General features: G+C 52.7%; 1 protein-coding gene and 1 long non-coding RNA gene across 11 annotated transcripts in view; one reads left to right on the top strand and one right to left on the bottom strand.

Annotated features, from left to right (window-relative positions):
• Nucleotides 1-1,773: 1,773 nt before the first annotated feature.
• On the bottom strand, nucleotides 1,774-11,748 carry LOC108352424 (uncharacterized). The gene is made up of 2 exons (XR_005491701.2): nucleotides 7,625-11,748; nucleotides 1,774-7,067 (listed from the first exon to the last, which is right to left on the bottom strand). It is a non-coding gene; the product is annotated as an uncharacterized LOC108352424 (long non-coding RNA).
• Nucleotides 11,749-12,030: 282 nt separating this feature from the next.
• Tnrc18 (trinucleotide repeat containing 18) overlaps nucleotides 12,031-22,770 on the top strand; it is a 96,295-nt gene continuing 85,555 nt past the window's right edge. For 6 of the 10 annotated variants that reach the window (XM_039089371.2, XM_039089373.2, XM_039089374.2 and 3 more), the window contains exons 1-2: nucleotides 12,033-12,419; nucleotides 14,261-14,691. In XM_039089371.2, the coding sequence (XP_038945299.1) occupies nucleotides 14,505-14,691 (187 nt within the window). In that variant the 5' untranslated portion in view covers nucleotides 12,033-12,419; nucleotides 14,261-14,504. Of the gene's footprint in view, nucleotides 12,420-14,260; nucleotides 14,692-22,770 lie in introns of all 10 variants that reach the window. The other 4 variants (XM_039089375.2, XM_039089379.2, XM_063271267.1 and 1 more) reach the window with 3 other exon arrangements.

Here is a 22,770-nt window from a genome sequence, read left to right on the forward strand (position 1 = left end):
ACCTGGGTTCAGTTCCCAGCACTCATGGCAGGTGTCTAACCCCCCCCACACACACATACTCTCCACACCCATGCCCCCCACCCAAGCACACACTTATACCCACCTCCCCACCCAAGCACACATCCATACCCACCCCACACCCATACCTACTCCCAACCCACCCATACACCACCCCCACATAATATGCCCATACACACACACACACATATACACACACAAACCTCCCCACATACACACACCCATACACATATACATACATGAATGTTGCAGGATATTTCTTTGATCATCCTGCAAATCCCAAGATTGTATTACTTACTGGAAAAAGCTGTTTCTAGTTGTAACGTGGCTCAATCCCAACACACACCTTTAATCCAAGAGCTCTCTGCTTGAATATTGTCAACAGGATTAAATCTATAGGTCAAGAGGTGGAGTTAGCAACCAAGTGACAAGAGGTGAACATGAGACTGTTATGTGTCCGTGTCGTCCGTCCGTCCCCCCCCCAGTTCAGGGCCTTGCACTTCCTAGGCAAGCGCTCTACCACTGAGCTAAATCCCCAACCCGAGAGACTGTTATGTTTTAAGTCTTCAGTTTTTTATTCTGTGGGCACAAAGACCAGCATGGTTGGTTTCTCTGGGTAGACAGCAAGTCATCCATTCGGGTCTCTTAGTCCAACTTAATGACGCCTGCGTCCTTTGCGTACTGAAGGAAGCACTTGCTCAGCCCGTATTTACAGGTCAGACCGTGGTGGTGAGAGCCGATGCGGCGGTGGTGAGAGCCGATGCGGCGGTGGTGAGAGCCGATGCGGCGGCGGCGGCGAGAGCAAGAACCCTGGCCGAACTTCCTCGGGTGACTCCAATAGAGCTGCTGGTGACCCATCTTGCTTTCAGACGCCCAACGAGGAAAGGGGACCGTAGGATTATTAATAAAATACCAGAGAGGGCGAGAGGGAGTCAGGATGGTCGGGGAGATGCAGGGAGGAGGGGGGACATTCCGCTTGAAGGATGCTTTTTGAGCTGGCAGGAGCCAGAACATTCCTTGTGGGACACCAGCTGAGGAGGAAGGTCAGCTGGGTGCTTTTCTGCTTCTCTGAGCTAGCAGGCTTTCACCTCAGCATCTGGCCCCTGAGCCTTCATTGGTAAAATTGAACAACTGAGATTTTGTTAAAAAGCAACACACACATAAACATACATGCATAAATGCAGGCCCATACACACACTCATTCACATATACACACACATATAAACCCCTATACACACACATTCATACATACAACATCCAATCACACACACACACACTCATACATACCATACACATACCCCTATACACACCCATACACACATATACACACACACAAACATATTCATATATAATATAACCACCTACACCCTCATACATACACCCATACACATACCCATAAACACACCCATACACACACAGATACCCTTATACATGCATACACATACACACCACCCATACACACACTAATGCACATACACACACACACATAGAGGGGAGGGACACATAATTAAAACAAATAAAGTCTTTTAAAAATGGTTAAAATGGGGCTGGAGAGACGGCTCAGTGGTTAAGAGCACTGACTGCTCTTCCAGAGGTCCTGAGTTCAAATCCCAGCAACCACATGGTGGCTCACAACCATCTGTAATGAGATCTGATGCCCTCCTCTGGTGTGTCTGCAGACAGCTACAGTGTACTCATATATAATAAATAAATAAAAAAAAAATGGTTAAAATGAGCGCAAGGCCCTGGGTTCGGTCCCCAGCTCCAAAAAAAAGAAAAAAAAAATGGTTAAAATGGGCTGGAGAAATGGCTCAGTGGTTAAGAACACTTGACTGCTCTTCCAGAGGTCCTGAGTTCAAATCCCAGCAACCACATGGTGGCTCACAACCATCTGTAATAGGATCAGATGCCCTCTTCTGGTGTGCATGAAGACAGTTACAGTGTACTCACATACATTAAATAAAAAAATAAATAAGTCATATATATATATATGTATATATATATATGTATATATATATATGTATACACACACACACACACACACACACACATACACAAAGTGCTTAAAACAGCAAGCCAGTGACGTGTCTCCATCTTTGCCACCAAGCCTGACAACCAGGGTTTGATATTAGGCACTCACAAGGTAGAAAAAGAACCATCTTCTGCAGGCAGTTTCTCCTCTGACTTCCATATTTGCACTGTGGCAATGTGCATTCTCTGTGCACACATAGAACATAAATAACACACACACACACACACACACACACACAGTTAAAATGAGTTAAGCTGAGTATCGTGGTGTGCACCTTTATTTGGTTCTTTTTTTTTTCCCCCCAGAGCTGGGGACCGAACCCAGGGCCTTGCGCTTCCTAGGCAAGCGCTCTACCACTGAGCTAAATCCCCAACCCCATGGTGTGCACCTTTAATCCCAGCATTAGTGAGGCAGAAGCAGACAGATCACTCACGAGTACAAAGCTGGCCTAGTCTACATGACCTAGCCTAGGCCGTGTTTCAATACCTCCCTCTCCCTTGCAAAAAACCAAAACAAAGTAACCAACCAGCCAACTGGTTAAATATGGCTGGGGAGACAACTCTGGATAAGGCACAGCTCTGCGGTGTGAGGACCAGCATGTGGGTGCCCGGATGCAGGTGTGACAGTTGCCTGCAATCCAGTACACAGACGTTAGTTAGTAAACAGAGAAGTCCTGGGGCAAGACAGAGAGCTTAGGTAGTTAGAATCACTCAGATCCAGGCTCAGTGAGAGATCCCGCCCATCCATCCCCCCCTCCGCCCCTCCCAACTCACTTCCTGGCTATCCTGGAACTTGCTCTGTAGACCAGGCTGTCCTCCAACTCACAGTGCTGGGACTAAACATGCTTAGCAGATCCTGCCCAGATTGATAATGTGGACAGAGCACAACAAAGATACTCCTTTTAGTTAAGGTTTTATTGCTGTGAAGAGACAGCATGACCAAGGCAACTCTTATAAAGGAAAGCATTTGATTGGGGCTGGCTTACAGTTCAGAGGTCATGGTGGGAAGCCTGGCAGCACGCAGGCAGACATGGTGCTGGAGAAGGAACTCAGAGTTCTACATCTAGATCAACAGACAGCAAAAGGGGCATAGTTTGACCATAGGAAACCTTAAAGCCCTCAGTGACACACTTCCTCCCAATAAGGCCACACCCACTCCAACAAGGCCACACCTCCTAGGTTAATCCTTATGGGCCAAGCATTCACACAGGAGTCTATGGGGGGGGGGGGGCATACCTATTCAAACCACCACAACACTTGGTTTGACAACTTCAGGCCACCACACGCTTGTACACACCTCTGCACGCACATGCACCCACACACAAAAGGTTAAAATGGTCATTCTGCTTGTTTCCTGAAGTCTCTCCAGGCAGTTCAGGTTTGTCTGGAGTGTGTGGTTCCCCTGCCTCAGCCTTGGCCTCGGCTTCTGGATTGCTACAGTGACAGGCCTGTACCGCCATGCTCTGGACAGCTCCAATGTCCATATAAGGTCATTTTGAAGTCTTGTTGCCTTAGCATAATGTGAAATTAACTTTTACCAGACAGAACACTGACAGTGGGTCAAAGTAACAGGAGATGGCTGACAGCTCAGTGGGGGTAAGAGGTTTTGCTGCACAAGCAGGAGGACCCTGAAATATCCAGGACCTTTGTTCCAGGGAGTGTGTGTGTGTGTGTGTGTGTGTGTGTGTGTGTTTGTGTGTGTTGGGGGTGGGGAATGGGCTGGGGGTGGAGACCAAAGGATTGCTTCTTGGGGGCTTGTAAGCAGCCAGCCTAGCTCTAGATACCGGAAGAGACTCTGCCTCAAGGGTATAAGGCAGAGAGCAGTAGGGAGGTGGCTCCAGGCACACACACCCCACACCCCCATCCACCCACACAGCTACCAACCACAGTGAAGTCCGCCTTGGTGAACCAAGGAGTTTATTGGTCAGAAGTACCAGGGTTACATACGGGAGTGACCCTCCAACAGCCCGGCTGTGGACCGTTACCGCGTTACTGCTCAGGAAGGCTCCCTGTGACTAGTGTAAGCCTGTTAAGTTGGCTTTACTTCATGTGTCTCAGAGCCTACAGCTTCCCTGTGTGACAGAATGCTTTCAATTTTGAGGAGATTGCTTCCACACACAGGAATTAGGGGGGGAGGTACTCAATCTATAACAGAGCCCCCCTCCCCTCTAAGAGGGAGCTGTAGCAGGGGAATAGATTAGTGTAGGGAGCACCTTGGAGGAGAATCAAGGTTTCCAGAAGAAGAAAAAAAAAAAAATCAAGTGGGGGAGGGTCTGCCCTGCCAGAGCAGTTCTGGAAGTTTCTTGGGAGATGACACGCTGTGACTGCTGAATCTGGAGACACACAGGTGCTGGTAGGGTTCTCCTGCGGCCTGCTCCCTCTTCGCTGAGGTAGAAACACAGAACTGCACTGCTCCGAGGTTGTGAAGGGTGTGTGTGTGTGTGCCTACCAGGTTTGATCTTTGGGGTGGGGGTGGGGTTGTTTTTGACTTTCAGCGGATGGGAAGCGATGGGAAGAGATTGACAGGGGAGTGGGCGCCCCGACTGGTGAGGAGAGGGGGTTTTCAAAGCTGTAGCCATGGGGAAATGTTTTTCTTTCCTGCTTGAAAGAAAATGCATGCTAATGAGAGATAAAAAGGAAAAAAAAAAGGAGGGAGGGGGGAGTGAGGTGGAGAGAGAGAGAGAGAGAGAGAGAGAGAGAGAGAGAGAGAGAGAGAGAGAGAGTGTGTACTGGGTCAGATCTGGTCAGGGTCAACCTCCTCCCTCCCCATCTCTTTCTTGGCTGGGGGTGTGTGTGACTTTAGTTAGATCTCCCCACTTCCTTGGATCTTCCGGCCTACAAGCCACAGAGAGGCTGTGGAATTGAGAGATGGCATGTGTGAGTATCCAGGTTTCTGGACCTCCAAATTAATCTGTCCTGGGGTCCGTGGTCTGGAGAGCGGCACCCACCTTTCTTTTCTTTTCTTTTTTTTTTTGGTTCTTTTTTTCGGAACTGGGGACCGAACCCAGGGCCTTGCGCTTCCTAGGCAAGCGCTCTACCACTGAGCTAAATCCCCAACCCCGGCACCCACCTTTCTAACCACACCCACTACCCACTAGAGAATCTCCTTGTTTATTTTTAATTTAAAAAAATTTTAATTGTATATATAATTTAATATATATCTCACCCATCTACTATCTGTATATGGAATACATCTGCAAGGCTGTTCTCTTTTGACTACCGGCTTCCCAGGATGGCCCTCAGAGTGTCAGTCTTAGTGGCAAGAGCCTTTATCTGCCGAGCCATCTTGCCGGCCCCCTTTATTGATTTCTTTGAGAAAGGGAGAGAGACTGACGGACTGAATTGCAGACCTACATTTGTTAAACACCATGGGATGACCTTGAACTCCTGTACCCCAACTTCCACCTCTCAACTTCTGGAGGATAGCTCCGCTATCATAAATAACCAGAAAATAAATAAAAACTAGAGTTTTACTTATTTTCCATTTCATGGAACAAGGTTTCACTATGAAACCTTGGCTGGCTTGGGTACACTCACATGGCCACTCGCCCCTGCCTTCCGAGCGTGGCGGTTATAGGTCCGAACCACCCCCACCTTCAAGACCCCTATGGCCTAGGGTCTAGGATCTAGCTAGAGGCCTAGAGGTAGATGGAGTTCTTGACTACCGTGTGTGAGTGACTGAATTCCATTTACAGCACCGGAGCGGGGGGTGGGGGGGGAGGTCCGAAGAGACCCCGAACTCACAACCTAAGCGACTTCCTTGTGCCGCTGTGACTTCGGACATCTCTATGAATTCTTTTAGGACAGTATCACAGATCACAGAGCTGGGCGTCTGTAGTGGCTTCCTTGGGCAACGTAGAAAATGCTGGGAGGGCTCAGCTTCAGGGGGTGGGACAGTCCCAATTTGGAAGCGGCCAGCCCAGATTTGGAGGTACCACGTGGCTTAGGGAGGCGGGAGGCCAGGAGCTGCCTCTGGGCGCCAGGCATGCTGTGGAATTTGAGCCACAGCTCCCTAGCATGCACGGGCCTGCCAGGCAGCCCCGCAGAGGCCCAAACAAAGCTGGGAGCCAGGAGAAAGGGGGAAGGGAGGAAACTTCTGAGATCAGGCAGCCCCCTCCTGGGGCACTGAGTCCCCACCTAGGTGCAGCGCCCCTCCCCAAACACACGTGCTGCCAAACCCTCCATTAGTCACCCCGGCACTCACACACATAAATCCGATTAGTCACACCCCGCACAAACTGGCTGCGGAACACACCCGGTCACACCCAGACAAAGACCAGAGGTCCCCAAAGAGGCCTCGTTTGTCCATCGGGGTTTGTTCCCCATTCCCCAGGGACTAGTATGGCGTTTGCGGAGGGGGTACCGCAGTCTGGGGTACACAGGCCTTTTCGCGGTAGCAAATCCCCCGTTACCGGACACTGTCCCCCTTAAATAATAACCACAATACCCCCCTGACCTCTTTCCAAACTCCTCACCCCGGGCACACATGCCATAATATACACCCGCCAGTGTCCTTGGCCACCCCCTTCTCCTTCTTCTCTAGGGTTGTGTGGGGGGACTGGGATGACAGTGGGTCCCCTCCCCCACGCCAGTTCTGGGACGGGTCTAGCAGGAAAACATTCCCCCCAAGGTCACCGCAGCTCTAAAGCGGGCTGCCGAGAAGTTGATTTATTTGCGGTTTCTTTGCAGTAACGCTATCGCTCTGATTCCGGGGAGGGGAAAAAAATAGGAAGAAGAAAGAAAAAGAAAAATGCTTGCGGTGGAGTTTAACCTTGGATGAAACTGGCAAAGCTTTGTTTTTTTTCCGAGGCGCTTCGTTGGGGCCTTGCAGGGACTGCCTGGCCCGGAATGTGGATATACAACCTCTTGCTGCTCCGCTACTACGCGGGTCAGTGCTCATATTTCTCTGCGCCCGACCCAAAGCCCTCGGCCCCTCTAATAGTGTTTTTGAGACATCGCTGGGAATCCAAGAGCTCCGTGCTTTCCATCCAAGCTTTCCATATCCCTGCACCCCGCATCTGACACAGAGAAGCAACCAAGAGAGGGTAAATGCTTGGCCCCCACTCCACTCCGTGCGCCCCGCGCAGCTGTCCCCACCCTGAGCCCATGCCCTCACAGGGACCAGCATAATGGTCCGTTGCCTGCCTCTTTGGCAAAGAAAATTCTTGTAGCATGAGACGTTATTAACCGCAAATACACCCCCTTGGGTAGTCCCCCCCTTAGGTTTAACAGTCACGCTATGGCCGCCATCACCAGATGACCAATGCCTGCTTTCTGGATGGTTCAATTCTAAGAATGAAGGCGCATGGTGGACTCGGGAAAACCAGACCCAAAGGAGACGTTTCGGGTGTCCTTGGCAAGGAGGAGAGGGAAGCCTATGAGGTCCTGTCTCCAAATACCATGCCTGTAGCCACTTGATCGGTTCTTGGATGCTCCCTCTCCCCAAATAGATCTTTTGTAAGGGCCCGAGATTAATACGGGGTCTAGAGGTCCTCCTTCTTGGCATAAATGACCTCACAGCCACCCCAGCCTCATCGAACTATACTAAAAGAAGTGCCTGGGCTCAGACCCCTACCCCAGCTGCCGGTGATCTGTGAGGCCCAAGACTCCGGGTGCTGGCACAGAGAGGGTGAGGCAGTTCCCTCTCTTAGGCGAATGAGGAAGCTCCTGGCTTGCTTCCTGCGTGGTCTCGGGGTCCTCAGGCCATGACCAAGGAGAAAAGAGTGCCTGGCCCTACCTCGAGGAGGAGGGCCTGAGTGCAGATTTATGACCCTGGCCGCTCCCTGCGCACCAAATGCATCTCGAGCCAAGACAGTGGAATGTAAGACCCGACCCGGGCCAGAGGAGGAGGCCAGGGTCGGAGGCGGGGCTGAGAGGAGCAGAAATCCGAAGTGGCCGGGTGCCACCGCCCCTGGGCTGCGAGCTGCTCGCTTGGGTCCGGGGTGGCGTGCGAGGCTCTGGCACCAGATCCTTGGTTTTGTTGGCGGGTTTGGGCTACCCTTGGCTGGATGAACTTCAGGATACCCAGCTGCTGATGGGCCAGCCGCAGCGAGAAACTGCGAGCGTGGCTGGGCCCGGCTTGGCCTCTCCGGGTTTTAGCGGCGCCCGGGCCGGGAGCTCCCGGGCAGCCGGATTTAGGATCTACGGAAACACCCGCCTTAGACTCTACGGTGGCAGCACCGGAGGCACAAGCTGGCTTTTTCTTAGGATCCCTGTCACTTAGTCTCCAGTGGCGTTCCACTCCCCGGAGAGCTGGTTCGGGGCATCGGGTAGAGGGGGTCACTTGGATGTTCTCTTAGGAATGGAAATTAGCTTTTTTTTTTTTAAATCTCTTCCCCGTTCCCCTGATGGAGGAACATGGGTGGAAACCTGTCCACACGGCTAACAACATCCGGATTGTGGAAGATGAGGGTTCAAGCTTTCTTGGGGCAGAAGTGAGGGGAGCGCGGGGTTCCCTGGAGCCGGACAAAGGCGCACCACAGGGAAGGCAGCCGCACTCAAGGTTGGCCTGTCCTCTGGTTTTACAACAAAGAGCTTTGAGTTTTGTCCGTGGGGACTCGTCCAGAGCTTTCAGACCTGGACCAGATATCTGGAAGAATACACCAAAAGCCACAGGAGTGGCCGGGGACAACTATGCCAGACCCGGCAGGCCAGCCGGGCGGTTTGTCGGGGAACTTGGGACTTCGCTGCAGGCCCCCCACGATTTTCTCTCCAGTCAGTACAACACACACACACACACACACACACACACACACACACACACACACACACACACACACACACACACACAGCGTCAACGGAATTTTTCTGGCCACGGATCCCACCGGGTAAACAAGCATGGGGGATGGGGCGCGGAAGATGGCGCCTGGACTCGTGGTCCCTGCGGTTGTTTCCAGTTCCATTTCAGGACGGCCTCACCGGGCTTTTGTAGTTAAGTGTGGCCCAGCCCGGCTTGGAGGTTATTTCCCCAGACCTGGAGGCTCTCTGAAGTGGTGGTGTAGTATAGCCTCTGCTTCTCTAGAAATGTCCCCACGCCCCAACATGGCTCCCGACCGCTGTTAAATGTGAGGGACACAGGGAAACAGAGACCTGGGCACTGGCCTGCGCACCGCACGCTGCACTTGGCAGCCTGGAGAGATGCAAGAGAGACTCAAGCAGCGTTCCCCTCCTGGGGGCCGGGAATCCGGTCCCCTAGGCCCAGCGCACCCCGGTGGCCTGGGGGCCGGGTGGCAGGTCGAGAGGGGACCGGGGAGTCATACATTCCAGAGGGGGACGTGTCATGTTCCGCCCCAACCTCAGACCTAATGAAACTCTGGGTCGGTATGCCACGCCGACCCGGGGCACACTTGAAAAATGCAAACGCCATCGGCAAATCCGGGGAAAATTGGAATAATTTTTTATTAGCAGCTAAATGATTTATGGCACACATACCCCGCCGTCACAATTACGGCGTCTTGGAGCATCCAGGGGTGAAAACATTAAACATTTATAAAAACAGGCCTTTGTTTTTTTCCAATCCCGCAAGCCTTTTGCACAATCCCCCACCCCGATCCTCTCAAGATACATATTTTTTCTTGAGCTGTATTAAAATAAGAAAAACATTCTGGATCCCGAGAGGGATGAGGGGGTTGGTGGGAGATCAGGGCCTGCGCTCTGAATATTGGAGGGCGTTGGGGGTGGGGGAAATCGAGCGACTGAGGCGTGGGAGGGTTTAACTGGGAACCCACAAAGGCCTCTGGATAAGACTCAAGGGCACTAGGCGCCCCCCACCCCCTCAGCCGGTCTCTCTTGTTTCCATCAGCCCTCGCAGCGTAACAGCATTTATTTTATTTCTTGCAATCAACTCCCCCCTCCCCTAAGGCACATAGACACAATACCTCCTTTCTCTAACCCCCCTCTCTCCGTCTTTGCTCCTGGCGGTCCCCGGGCAGCACCGGTCGCCTCCGGTTGCCCCTGGCTGCCACTGAGACCCGCTCGCCCAGCTCTGAGCGCGCGGACACCGCCGCTCAGTTCCCCTCGGCTCCGGCTATTTTCGTTCTTTTCTCTCCTTCTCACTCCTCCCTCCTCCCCCCACCGAGCCCCAGCTTCTAAAAGAGGGCAGCCTAGAAACCAGCGCAGAAAGCTCCAGGAAGGGCAACTTGAAACTGCTCTCAAGAGGCCGAATTTTTTTCCCTTCAAATTTATCCTGGAATTAAATTAGACACCCCCAGCTCTCTCTCTAGAATCTTCCCTCTTTTTTTTTCTTTCTAAAAGTGGAGAAAAGAAAAATAGAACGGATGAGCGCTAACTAGCTCATTAAAAAAAACTCTCAAAAATTGCCTTAAAAATGGATTTTCTTTAAAAAAAAAAATAGCAGCAGTAGGAAAACGCTGAGTCCGCAGAGCAGGGCGAAAGAGCGGGCTTCTTTTGTTTTAATTAAAACCCTATAACCACGGTTGCTCTCGAGGCAGGATCTGCAAGCCTCTCTGCCTTCCCAAGCTTCCTTTCCAGGGTAGGTAATGCCTAGCTGGGCTCGGGCTCCTGTAGGGCTTGCGGAGAGGGTGCAGGGGATCCCCCCACCCTTTTAGGACCGGTCCCTTCGGCGAGGACCACACTCCCTGGGTCTCCAGCCAGGTCTATCTGCCGTCGGCGGCTCCCGGTCACTTAACCCCGAAAGTTTTTTTTTTTTCTTTTGCTGAAAGAGCAAAATAAAAGTACAAAGTCTGGGGGATTGGTGCTCCCCTCCCCCTCTGGCCGCCGTGGCCAGCCAAGCACTTTTGGGCTTGGCTTGCTTCGTCTGAGCTCAACAGATTTTTTTTTTTCCCTTTCCCGGTCTCGCCCTCCCTGGAGGGGGCGCGGCGGATGGAAGGCGAGAGAGGCCCCCAGCCAAGAGGTTTTTAATATTACACCTTAATAGGTTTCAGAAGGCCCCGTGGAGAAATGCTAATAGGGCTGAAATGTCAGAACCGAGAGGGATTCAGCTCGCGTTCCGCCGATCTAATCCTTTTTTCTGCTCTGGTTTTTCTTGGGGGGGGGGTGGAGGGGAAAGGAGGAGCGCCCACGCCAAAAGGGGCTTTGGGGAGGGGCGCGCGTTGCGCACTCGGCCGCAGAGCCCCACAGCCCGGGTTTCTATAGGAACCCTTTTTATAAGATGCAACTCACCGCTGCCGACCGCCGCGGCCTGTCCAAAATATTAATCAGTAAAGCCTTCTTACACCGCGTTTCAGGGAGGGGACCCGCAGGCTGGGGCAAAAGAAAAAAAAAGTCCTTGTGGCCTGCTTGCCCACCCCACCCGACCGCGACTGCTAGGGGGACAGGGAATGAATCGCTGCTTTATTTTGAGAGAGAGAGAGAGAGAGAGAGAGAGAGAGAGAGAGAGAGAGAGAGAGAGAGAGAGAGAAAGAAAGCAGGCCTTGTTATTTTGGCGTCTGAACCTCGCTCTTTGGAGTGGCACCCTGGAGAGGGAGCACCGGGCGCGGGCGCAATGAGCAGCCCGCCGGCTACCGGCTCTTCCCGGCTAGCTTGTCACCTCCTCCCGAAGAAGGAAGCTGACAGGAGGCCTTGCAATGCCCGGGATTGCGGCGACAACCATCTTCCTCTATTTTGATCACTCAGCCCAGACGCAGGAGGAGGGGCTGGCATGGGGGGGAGGGAGAAGGAGAAAGGAGGGGGGGTCTGCTGGAGCTGGTGAGGGGGAGGGCTGCCTAGAAACGGCTCGGAAAAATTCTCACCACCAGTTTTGATCATTCAGCCCCGCCGTGGGGAGCCTGGAAACTGCTGGAGCCCCGAGGTCCGTAATTGGTTTTATAGGAATGGCTGAGGGCCAAGGTGTTTACATGCGCGTGATGGGCGGCGCGCAGGGCCAATGCGCTGCGGCCGGGGGCTGGCCCGAAGGGGGGGCGGGCACCCGGGAACAATGCGTGTTTCTTCGCCTGCGAGGCTCCCCTCCCCCCGTTCCCCCCAGGCCCCCCCTCCTTTTTTTTTTTTTTTTTTTTTTTTTAGATCCAGCGAGAGGAACTTGAAAGGGGGGTTGTGTAATGTACCTTTTCCAATCCCGGGCTGTATATGGAGATTTGGGATTCTTTAAACCGGCGCTACCTGGATTTTATTAAAAAGCGGGGAGCTCGGCGGGAGGAAAGCTGGCTTTTCCGGGGGCTGCGGGAGCGGGGCCGCGGGAGGGCGGAGGAGTTGGCGCGCCGCGCGCCCGGCCCGGGGAGCGGTTTTCTACCAAAAAAAGGAAAGGCGGGCAAAAAGTGTGAGGCGGCTGCGGGTGGCGGAGGGGAGCGGCGGCTGAGGGATGGCGGGCAGTACGGGCGCCTAGCCGCGCCAGGAACCGCGGCGGTTGCCGGAGTCGCCGTCGGAGCCTGGAGCCCGGAGCCCCGCCGCGCCAGGTACGCTCCGGGCCCCGATGCTCCCCGAACTTGTGCAGCGCACCCCTCGGGTCCGCAGAGCAGGTGGTCCCCGAAACTGTCGGGGTCCCCAGAAGGGAAGCGGAGGGCAGGGACCTGGAGGAGAGGACACCTCGCTGCGCCCTGGACTCCCACCCGAGCCCTTAGTCTGCAGCACCGCCGAGGGCGGCTGTTCCCTACTCCGTTCCCGGCAGGCGGCGGGCTAGCCCGGGGACGCCGAGACGGTTTCGATTATAGGCTGTTTTTAATTAAAAGCCGGAATTCAGCCATTTTAGCTGCATTTAAGAGGGGAAAAAGTAGAGGAGGACGCAGTGGAACCCCGCAGATAACCACGCCAGCTTCTCGGCCATGGAAAAGGCTGCTCCGTAGGGCTTCACCCCGACTTCCTTAAAGTGGGGCGCCTGGGCACTGCCTTTTTCGAAACGCCTTTAAAGAATATTATCTTTTAAGTGTATGCGGAAAGCTCCTGGAGCCTTTGAGACAAGTATCCCGGGCTGTGACGATCGTAGATTTTTTCAAAAGTAAACGCGATTCTGGTAACCAGAGCCTGATATGAGCGAGGGAGGGTGTGAGGAAGAGGGGATGTTTGTAACCAAAGCCACGTTAAAATAGGCGTCCTTAGCAAAGTTGGGGGAAGAGGACTTTTGGGTCTGGATATAGGGCGGCTGGTCACCCGGGAGCCCGTGGCTGTGGCTTAGTCCCTGGCTGCTAGAGCGCCCGCCCTGGGTCTCCCGGAATCAGAGGATCTAAAGCTGCCTGGGGCTGGTGGATGGTCAGCTAGGGAAGGGTGGGCTCTCTGAGACCTCCTTCTGCCCCCCTCGGGAACAGGAAAACGACAGATCTTTTAAACAAACAGCTTAAACAGGAATTACAGGGGGGGGTTTACCCGATGCTGGGGAGGTGCCCCTCGGCTGGCCCGCGCTGTTAAGGTGTTTTTCCTTTGTAGGTTATTTTGGGGGTGTGGGTCGCAAAGCTAGGGTAGAAGCGAGATCTTTGGAGCACCCTTCTATCTTGTCTGATGATCCCCAAATCCACCCCAGGCTACATCCTCCCGGCATCGGTATTCCAAGGCCCGGGCGTTGGAAAATGAAACCAAATCTTGTTTTGAAGGAGTCTTTTTCCAGTTCGCGGGCGAGAATGCCACGTCTCGGGGACTCGGATTCTGCGACTCCCAGTGGCCCAACGGGGGCAGCAGGAGGGGGGCGGTGATCTTCCTTTAAAAATAAGCCCGTTTCTTATCTGACCTTGGTAAACAACAACAGAAAGCCCCTAAACCAAACACCCCCTTATTATTTTGGCGGCTCACGCGGAGATCCAAAACTCGAGAGAGGAAAAAAGGGAGCCGAGGGCCCCCAAAAGGTTAAACATTAAACTTTGCGAATCAGATAGTGGCTTCTTGGCGTTATGGACACATTTCGAGCAACTCAAAAGCATTCGAAGTTTTAAACCTCTGGAGCTTGTGACGCCTGAAAAATAAAGTACTCCGGGTTTGGATTTAGCTGAACGGGCGCGGTCGGTTGAGTGGCCTTCCCCAGTTACGGAGGACTTCCCAGGCTAGAGCCCGGGCTGGGACACAGTGAGCCGGCCGCTTTCCTGAGCCCGGTCCCTGGGAAACCTGAGCTGCTGGAGGTCTTTGCGTTTCGAGGAGAAGGGGCGGCTACTCGCGATTTTATTTCTGGCTATCAGCTCGGTTCACTACTCTCCAACCCTGAAGGGCGAGGCGACTTTCTGAAACTTGTTTTCTTTCTTTTTTTTTCCCCCTCTCCCCTCCCCTTTCCCCCCTTTCCTCTTCTGTCTTCCACGGCCCATCTTCCCTCACCAAGACACCGTGTACGCCTCCTTCCTCATCTCTGCTCAGCTGCCCGGAGGGGACTCACCGCGGGCGGTTCGTGCGCCCGGGGCCGCGGGCCCGTGGTTGAGCGCAAGCCCCGCTGGCCGCCGCCATGCACGCCGCGGAGCGCCCGCCACCCGAGGACACTAGGACTACGTCGAGGCCGAACTTTTAAGTCCCACTGAAGCAGGCCGGCGGGCCGGGTGGGAAGGCTGACCGCGGTACTCCCGCGGAGGATGGATGGCCGAGATTTCGGGCCCCAGCGGTCTGTCCACGGCCCCCCGCCGCCGCTGCTGTCCGGTCTGGCCATGGACAGCCACCGCGTGGGCGCGGCCACCGCCGGACGCTTGCCCTCCTCGGGCTTGCCAGGTCCCCCGCCGCCCGGGAAATACATGGCCGGTCTCAACCTACACCCGCACCCGGGTAAGTGTTGCGCACTGCGCTGGCACCCACCCTCTAGCCTTGATGGGGATCTTAGGGCGGGAGCTCAGGTCAAACCAAGGCGGCTGGAGCTGGGTGTCTCTGTCCGGTTTCACCAGGGTGTGCAGGAGGCTCAACTCCTAGTGCAGAGTCTCCGGGAAGACAGACCTGTCCCTGGTGTACCAGGTAGTCTCAATCCTCCCGAGGCTCAAGTATTTGCAGTCACAACCACTCTAGGGGATCCCAGTCCAAGGGCTCTTGAGGAAGTGGAGTTTGCAAAAATAAAATTTTTTTAAAAAAATGTAAAAAAAAAATGTAGGCGCGAAAACAGCTTGCCAGCTCCACACCCCGGGAGACAGCCGCTCCCATATGGATCTTAGATCCTTTTCTTGGCAAGCACTGGTGGGTCTTGGGATCTGTCTCCGCGTGTAGCCGCATCCCGGGCGGTTCCACGCCTCCAAGGGTGGGGTGGGGGAATGAAGGAGAATATTGGCCCCAGTTTTAGGAACCTGATCTGTGATGAACCATAAGATCTTAGGGACCCTGGTTGTCTAGGGAAGATATAGGTCGGTGCAGCCCAGCTGCCACTAGGCAGAGCCTAGGCTGCCGGGGATACCCCGCGGTGACGCGCAGGAGGTGGTGGCTGAAAAGGCCCAGTTCCTCTCGGTTCCCTGGGCTGCACAGGGAAGGAGCAGAGGAACAGGCAGGGCTGAGCCAAGTCTTGGTCACCGTGCGCTGCCGAAAGAGAGGGAGCCTGGGACCTGCAGACCTGCCTGGTGGCGGCTCCGTAAGCCGGTCCCTCCTCCCCGGCTGCTCCTCACTTCTGCGCTTGGCTTAAGGAAAACACTCCAGCTCTTCCTTTAAAAAACAAAAAAACCTGGTCGATTTCCCCTGGAACTCGCTTCCTCGTCCTTTGGAACAAGACTTGGACACCCTGGGGGCTCAGAGCCACCACTTCAGTATCTCCCCCTGCCTGCCAGGGTGACCACAGCTCGCCGAATTAGCCTCTGCCTTTGATATTTTTCTCCTGGAACTTTTCTAGAATTGGGAGTCCGGGACTCAGCGGGACAAAGGGCCTTTGTGAAGCGCCTGGCGGGGGAGGGGCGAGCAGAGATCCCTGCCGGCGGGGGCGCGGGGACCCGGGTCATCTCCCCTGGTGTGCGTGTGCCCCTTGAGAACTAGAGGCGCGTCCGCTTGGGGTTGGGGGTGGTGACAAGACCAGATTCATACAGGAATGGTGCCCTGCGACCCAGGTGGGGCATTGGACCATTCCCAAGGCAGGAATTGGGGACGGCTTTGGGATACAAAAGCCATTTGGGCCAACCCCGTTTGAGAGGGAATCTTTGGAGGTTTATGGGTGTATGCATTTGCGGACTTTTGGGGTCTCTGGGTTGGTTGGTTTAGCTGGAAGTGCCGGCAGGGGCTCCTCTTGTGGCCTGGGAATCTGACCTCAGGGTGTTCCTGGCTGGCTGAATCTCAGCTTGTCGCCTGCCCCAGGTCTGCCTGGGATCTGGCCCAGGCTTGGCTGAGAGCAGCGCCGATAGCCATTCTTAGCCGCCGATGTTCTAAGTGCACAGCATTTTCCAACCCTGGTGGCGTAGCATAGACTGCCTTCCATGCCTAACCCCTCATCTAGTGGATGGGGTGATGCAGGCGTAGACTAGGAAGTCCAGCTGGAAGCAGCCTTGGAATCCTGTGTCTTGGCCTTCTTTGCTTGGAGCTGTGCGACTTATGTACAGGGTAGCTTGAGGGCCTGGAGGAACTGGGAGGAAAGTCACTGCAGTCCCCGTGCTTGAGGCCTTGCTTACCAGAGAGGGAAGAGTGGGGACCCTCGCAGATCTATTACTTCCCACTGGTCCCATCTGTCCCCACCTCCAGATGGAGCAGATAGACTGGACCCCAGGTCAAGGCCCAGAGCTGAAGCCATACTTAATCCCATTAACCACGTTATGGGACTGCACCCCATTCAACCCAGAGGAACTGGCCCGGGATGGAGACTCCAGACTCCCTTCCCCCACCTCGCTTTTTTTGCAGGGGGTGCAGGTGCTAGATCTTTGCACGGGGCACCACCCCGGGCTTTTTTCTGGCTGCCAGCTCCTTAGATCTCGCCAGCCTTATCAGACCCGTCTTTACGTGGTGTTTACTTTTGTATAAAATGCCAGGGAAACTGAGCAATTTGCTAGGGTCATGAAGCCTAGAGGGAAGAGGGTTTTTGTTACCTCTGGGCTGGTTCCCTTGGAGGATGTGCCCATGGCTGCTGGGTGTGTGTGTGTGTGTGTGTGTGTGTGTGTGTGTGTGTGTGTGTGCAGAAGCCCCTGTGAAAGTTCCCTAAGCAGGGGGAGCTTGGCCTGGTAACACAGGAGGTAAGGGGGACGACAGGGCTGTTGGGTGAGGGTCCATTGTAGGCAAAGCTTTCTACTCTGATGTGGGTTTGGCTGAGGGCTCTAGCCTCTTCCTCAGGTGAAATTGAAAATAATAATAATAATAATAATAATAATAATAATAATAATAATAAAAGAAGAACAGGGAGTCAGTATGGAGGCTCACACCTAAGCAGCACTCAGAGAGGCAGAGATAGAGGGAGTAGGGGTAATTGGGGCCGGCCAGCCTATGCTACGCACCTAGATAACTGTTCCTTGAAAATACACACATACCACACAAATACACACAGACACACACACACACACACACACACACACCACTACATACCACATAAACACACCGCAGTACACACACCCCACATGTACACACACACAAATACACATACCCCCTCCCACACCACGTACATACACACGCCACACACACACACACCAGTTGGATTGAAGGTGGGATGGCGTCTTCTTTCTTTTTTTCCCTCGCTGTAAGTCCTGCTGTATCTTGAGCAGTGAATAGTCAGAGCTTGTCAGTGAGACTGGCCAGAGGGCTAGACTCTTAATTGCTGGAGTTAGGGGCGGCTTGGGAAGGATCCATCCTCTAGTTGCCATGCTTTGATCGAGATCTTGTAGCTGGGTGCTTGTTTTCTCTGAACCCACACTCTGGCCTGAATGAGGGGTGGGACTCAGAGATGTAGGCACAGGAGGTACTGCACTTTGACCCGGCGCTGGGACAATAGGCAACCAGCCGTTGGCTCCCAACTCTGGAATCCACTCTGTCAACCTACTGGGATTGATTTAGAAAGATAAATCAGTTAGGACTGGCTGCTGGAGACAAGGGATGAGATGATAAGGTTGTTTGTTTGTTTGTTTTTCTCCTTGAACCTTCCCTTCGGTAGGAAGGTAGTAAGGGCGTGGAGAAGGTTCTAGAACCTAGAAGGGCCCCTTGGGTTCCCTGGTTCTTTAAGCGGTGGCCTCCTGCTTGCCTTCTATTTTCTTTTTATTACATTTTAAATGCACGCACACACCAGGCTGCATCGTGTACACACTGGACTGCAGAGGTCAGAGGACAGCTTGCTGGGGTTGGTTCTTTCCTGCCCAGTGGAAGTCCTGGGATTGGACTCAGGTGTGGCCACGGGTCACTTTACCCTCTGGCTCATCTTGGCAGTGCCTTTCGGGGCTTCACCAGTCTAAGCCTTGCTCATTTCTCCTTCTTGGATCGTTCATTTGCTCAGCAAATGATTTCCAAGAGCCTCTCTGCTCACCGGGTTCCGCACCGGGCCCTGGAACTGTGGCAGGGAACCAAACAGACGGAAGGCTTTGCACCTCCTTGGGGCTCACTTTCTCGTGTGGGAGCCAGGCAATAAACACACAGATCACGGGGACGCAGGCCATGTAGGAAATAAAACACCCTGGGTCTGGTCTGGCTCTTGGGGTGAAGGGTCAGGTCAGAGGGCTTGACCTCAGCCATCCCCAGAGTGAACTCTTTTGTGTGTCTGAAGAGCAGAAAGTTGACAGGATGCAGAAACAGGGTTTGGTGAGGTATCAGCGGCTTGAGAGCCCTGGATCAGTAGGCCCAGTGGGAGATAAGCTGTATGAGGTGGGGCCCGATCTTACCCGCTCCCTGAAGACCAGCAATGAAGTCTTGGAATTTTAAACAGCCATTTTACAAAACTGGCCTGAATTCTTTAAAAAAAAAAAAAAAAGTCAGCGGTATGTAAGGTGAAGGTAGGCAGGGAGCCGTTACTGTTTTAAGAGACAACGGAAAAATTGACCGTGGCTACAGGCAGTGTGTGTAGCCAAGATTGGATCTTGGTTTAAGGGAAAAATTGTTCCAAAGAATCACGGAGGCAACTGGAAATAGTGGAATATGAGCCATAGATTAGCCCATACCGATGAATCAATACAGTATCCTCAGACAGTAGTCACTGCCTGTTCAAACCTTCTTATTTTTGGGGATAAGGACACCGGACACGATGGCTTCACTGTGTCGCAGATGGCTGAGGCAAGTAGAGAAAAAGAATACTTTCAGTGTGCGGGCATGTTCTCGGGAGACTGCAGGTAATGTCAGATAGCAAACGAAGACGTGTGATTAGAGTCCATGAGGGTGACAGTAGTTCACTGTAACTATTTTGAACTTCTCTGAAATTGAAATTCTTCTAAAATAAGCACACAAGGGAAAGGGGTGTGTGCAAGATGGCTCAGTGGGTAGAGGAGCTTGTCAGTAAACTGAGGGCCTGAGTCTGATCCCTGGGATCCACATGGTAAAAGGACCTGTGTGTGTCTGTGTTTGTGTGTGTGTGTGTGTGTGTGTGTGTGTGTGTGTGTGTGTGTGTGTGTGTGTACATTTGTGTGTCTGTGTATGCATGTGTGTCTATATGTGTATGTATGCATGTGTGTCTGTGTGTGTATGAATGTGTGTCTGTGTGTGTATGCATGTGTGTCTGTGTGTGTATATGCATGTGTGTCTGAGTGTATATGTATGCATGTGTGTCTGTGTGTATATGTATGCATGTGTGTCTTGGTCAGAGATGTTCATAGCAGTGGAAGGAACAGTCTGGGGACAAAATGGGTTGAGGCACCTTTTTTCTTCTCCCCTTTTTTTTTTTTTTTTTCTTTTTTTCGGAGCTGGGGACCGAACCCAAGGCAAGCGCTCTACCACTGAGCTAAATCCCCAACCCCTTCTTCTCCCTTTCTATTTTTTTTTTTTTTTTAAACAAAACCTCACCGTATAACTCTGACTAGCCTGGTCTTCGCTGTATAGACCAGGCTCACCTCAGTCTTAAGGCCTGCCTCTGCCTCGGGAGTGCTGGGATTAAAGGCATGCACCACCATGCCGGACTTTTTTTTTTCCTTTTAAGACAAGAGTTTTATGAAGCTTAGGCTGGCCTGGAATTTATGACCCTCCTACCCGAGCCTCTTGAGTGCTGGGAATTTAGGAGTGTATATGATCATTGCCAGGGGCGTGGGACATTTTGTATTGTGTTGCTGTGGTAGATATAAATACACACATGCACACACGCATATGTATGCACACACACATGCATGCACACACATTCATATTTAGAAGAGGGTCTGCTATAGCCCAAGTGGAGCTCCAATTCACTGCATATCTGAGAACACGATCTGCAACTCATAATCCTGCCTCAGCCTACAAGTGACCCACTTGATGGATGTGCCTGGTGGGAGATGGTCTTGACTCCTTTTGCTGGACCAGCTGCAGTCCCGTCTGACTTCACTTCCATCCTGTGATATGCTCTCCACTCTAGATTCTAGGCCACCTCTGCAAGCATTCCAACCCCAACTAAAGGGGCCGGGGACTTTAGCTTCACTTGGTAGAAGCGTGAAACCCTGGGTTTGATCCCCAGTGCTGAATTGGTAGCATAATCTGTAGTCATGGCTTTCCTTGGGTGGAGATAGGTTTAGGCCAGCTTGGGGGTCTGTAAGACACTGTCTCAAAACCAAATAAACAAACAAAACCCAACAGCAAAGGACAAAAGAAAAACCCACCATCTGGAGTTGAGCCTGAGTTGGTCTGTCTGTCTGTCTGTCTGGCCTGCCTGCCTATCTGTCTATCTATTTTTGTGTTGTTGGTAGTGAAACGCAGTGCCATAGGCACATGCCACTGAGTCAAATCCCCAGCCCAGGAAGGGGTCCTTGGCATTCCTCTTGCCCAGAGAAGCATCACATCCACCTTTGGTGGAAGTCCAAGCTGTTGGAGTGAGATGCTGCTGACTCTTGAGAGATGCAGCTTAGTGGTAGAGCCCCTGCCTAGAATCCCTTAGTGAGGGGCTTGGGGCATGGCTCAGTGGTAGAGCCCCTGCCTAGAATCCCCCAGTGAGGGGCTGGGGGTGTGGCTCAGTGATAGAGCCCCTGCCTAGAATCCCTTAGTGAGGGCTGGGGGCGTGGCTCAGTGGTAGAGCCCCTGCCTAGAATCCCCCAGTGAGGGGCTGGGGGCATGACTCAGTGGTAGAGCCTCTGCCTAGAATCCCCCAGTGAGGGGCTGGGATGTGGCTCAGTGGTAGAGCCCCTGCCTAGAATCCTCCAGTGAGGGGCTGGGGGCGTGGCTCAGTGGTAGAGCCCCTGCCTAGAATCCCCCAGTGAGGGGCTGGGGGCGTGGCTCAGTGGTACAGCCCCTGCCTAGGATCCCCCAGTGAGGGTCTAGGGCGCACATAACCTTTCTAACAGTTTTATACATTTCTCAGCAGTTCTGAACCTGGAATCCTTTGATAAGAAACTACTCTATCTGGAGGCTGCTGTTCTGGGCCTGAGGGTTAATTTGTTTATTTTTAATTGACCCTGTTTGTTTGTTTTTCCTGGAACTCACTCTGTAGACCAGGGTGGTCTCAGATTCACAGAGATCTGCCTGCCTCTGTGTCCTGAGTGCAGGGATCAAAGGCGTTCATGATCTGTCATCATCTAGATGTTTTTCTTTTTTTCTTTTTCTTTTTGACACTTAGTATGCATTTGTGCCTGTGCATGCACATATGTGTATGCATGTTCATATGTCCAGTGTATGTTTAAGTAGGCAATTTGTGTGAATTAATTCTCTCTTACCATTTAGGTCCCAGGGACCAATCTTAAATCAGCAGCTTGCCCTGTGACCTATCACACCCACCCAGGTCTCAGCTTGAAGCCTTGACTTTCTGCCTTTGATGAGTCTTTGAGTCTCGATTTTCCCATCTACAAAGTGGACCAATTAATACTGAAAGCGTCCTTGCCTTGTGACATCTGATGAGCCGGGCTCAGGCCAGGTGCCTGGCCCAGGCCCAGCCCCGGTTGAAGTTACTGCAAGAGCGATTGCTGTAATTATGGTCATCACTCTCAGGTGACTCACAGACCTTCAGGCCCATCCACACCTCTCCCAAGGCCTTGGAATTTCCTTCTAAGTCTCTCTGGCTGGAGCATGGCCCTCAGCCACAGGAGGGGTGGTGGGGAACGGGACACCCCTATACTTTTATTTTGGGACAGGTGGTCATCTCAGGACCTAGGATCTGAGTTCTGGGTCAGCCTGCTCTATAGAGTGAGTTCCAGGACAGCCAAGGCTCTACAGAGAAACTAAAAAAATGTAAAAGTCAAAGAATGCTTTAAAAAAAAAAAAAAAAAGAAAACATTAAAAAAAAAAAAGAAGAAAACATTAAAAAAAAGGGGGGGGGACGTTGAGGATTTAGCTCAGTGGTAGAGCGCTTGCCTAGCAAGCGCAAGGCCCTGGGTTTGGTCCTCAGCTCCGGAAAAAAAAAAAAAAAAAAAAAAAAAAAAGAATAGGGGCTGGAGAGATGGCTCAGTGGTTAGGAACACTGATTGCTCTTCCAGAGGACCTGAGTTCAATTCCCAGCAACCACATGGTGGCTCACAACCATCTGGGATCTGATGCCTCTTCTGGCGTGTCTGACAGATACAGTGCACTCATAAAAACAAATAAATTAAAACGAAAAAGAATAGAAAAGAAAAAAAGCAAAGAAAAACGTAGCATTAAAGAAATAAAATGAGGAACAAGGGTGGAGAGGGAAGACAGAATCGCCATGTGGGGAAGCTGAAAGATCGGACTGAAAGGCCTGCCTGCCTCATGCATGTATCGGTTCCCCTTACATTGCCGTTGTTGAGCATTGCTTGTGGTGAGTTTATAGAGAGAACCCTGCCAGAGAACTTCTTGTGAGATTCTTGCTGCTTCCTCAGACTCAGGCAGGTTGGCAAGCCTAGGGGTTTCTTC

The sequence above is a fragment of the Rattus norvegicus genome, chromosome 12 (assembly GCF_036323735.1).
Source record: "Rattus norvegicus strain BN/NHsdMcwi chromosome 12, GRCr8, whole genome shotgun sequence".
Classification (NCBI taxonomy): domain Eukaryota; kingdom Metazoa; phylum Chordata; class Mammalia; order Rodentia; family Muridae; genus Rattus; species Rattus norvegicus.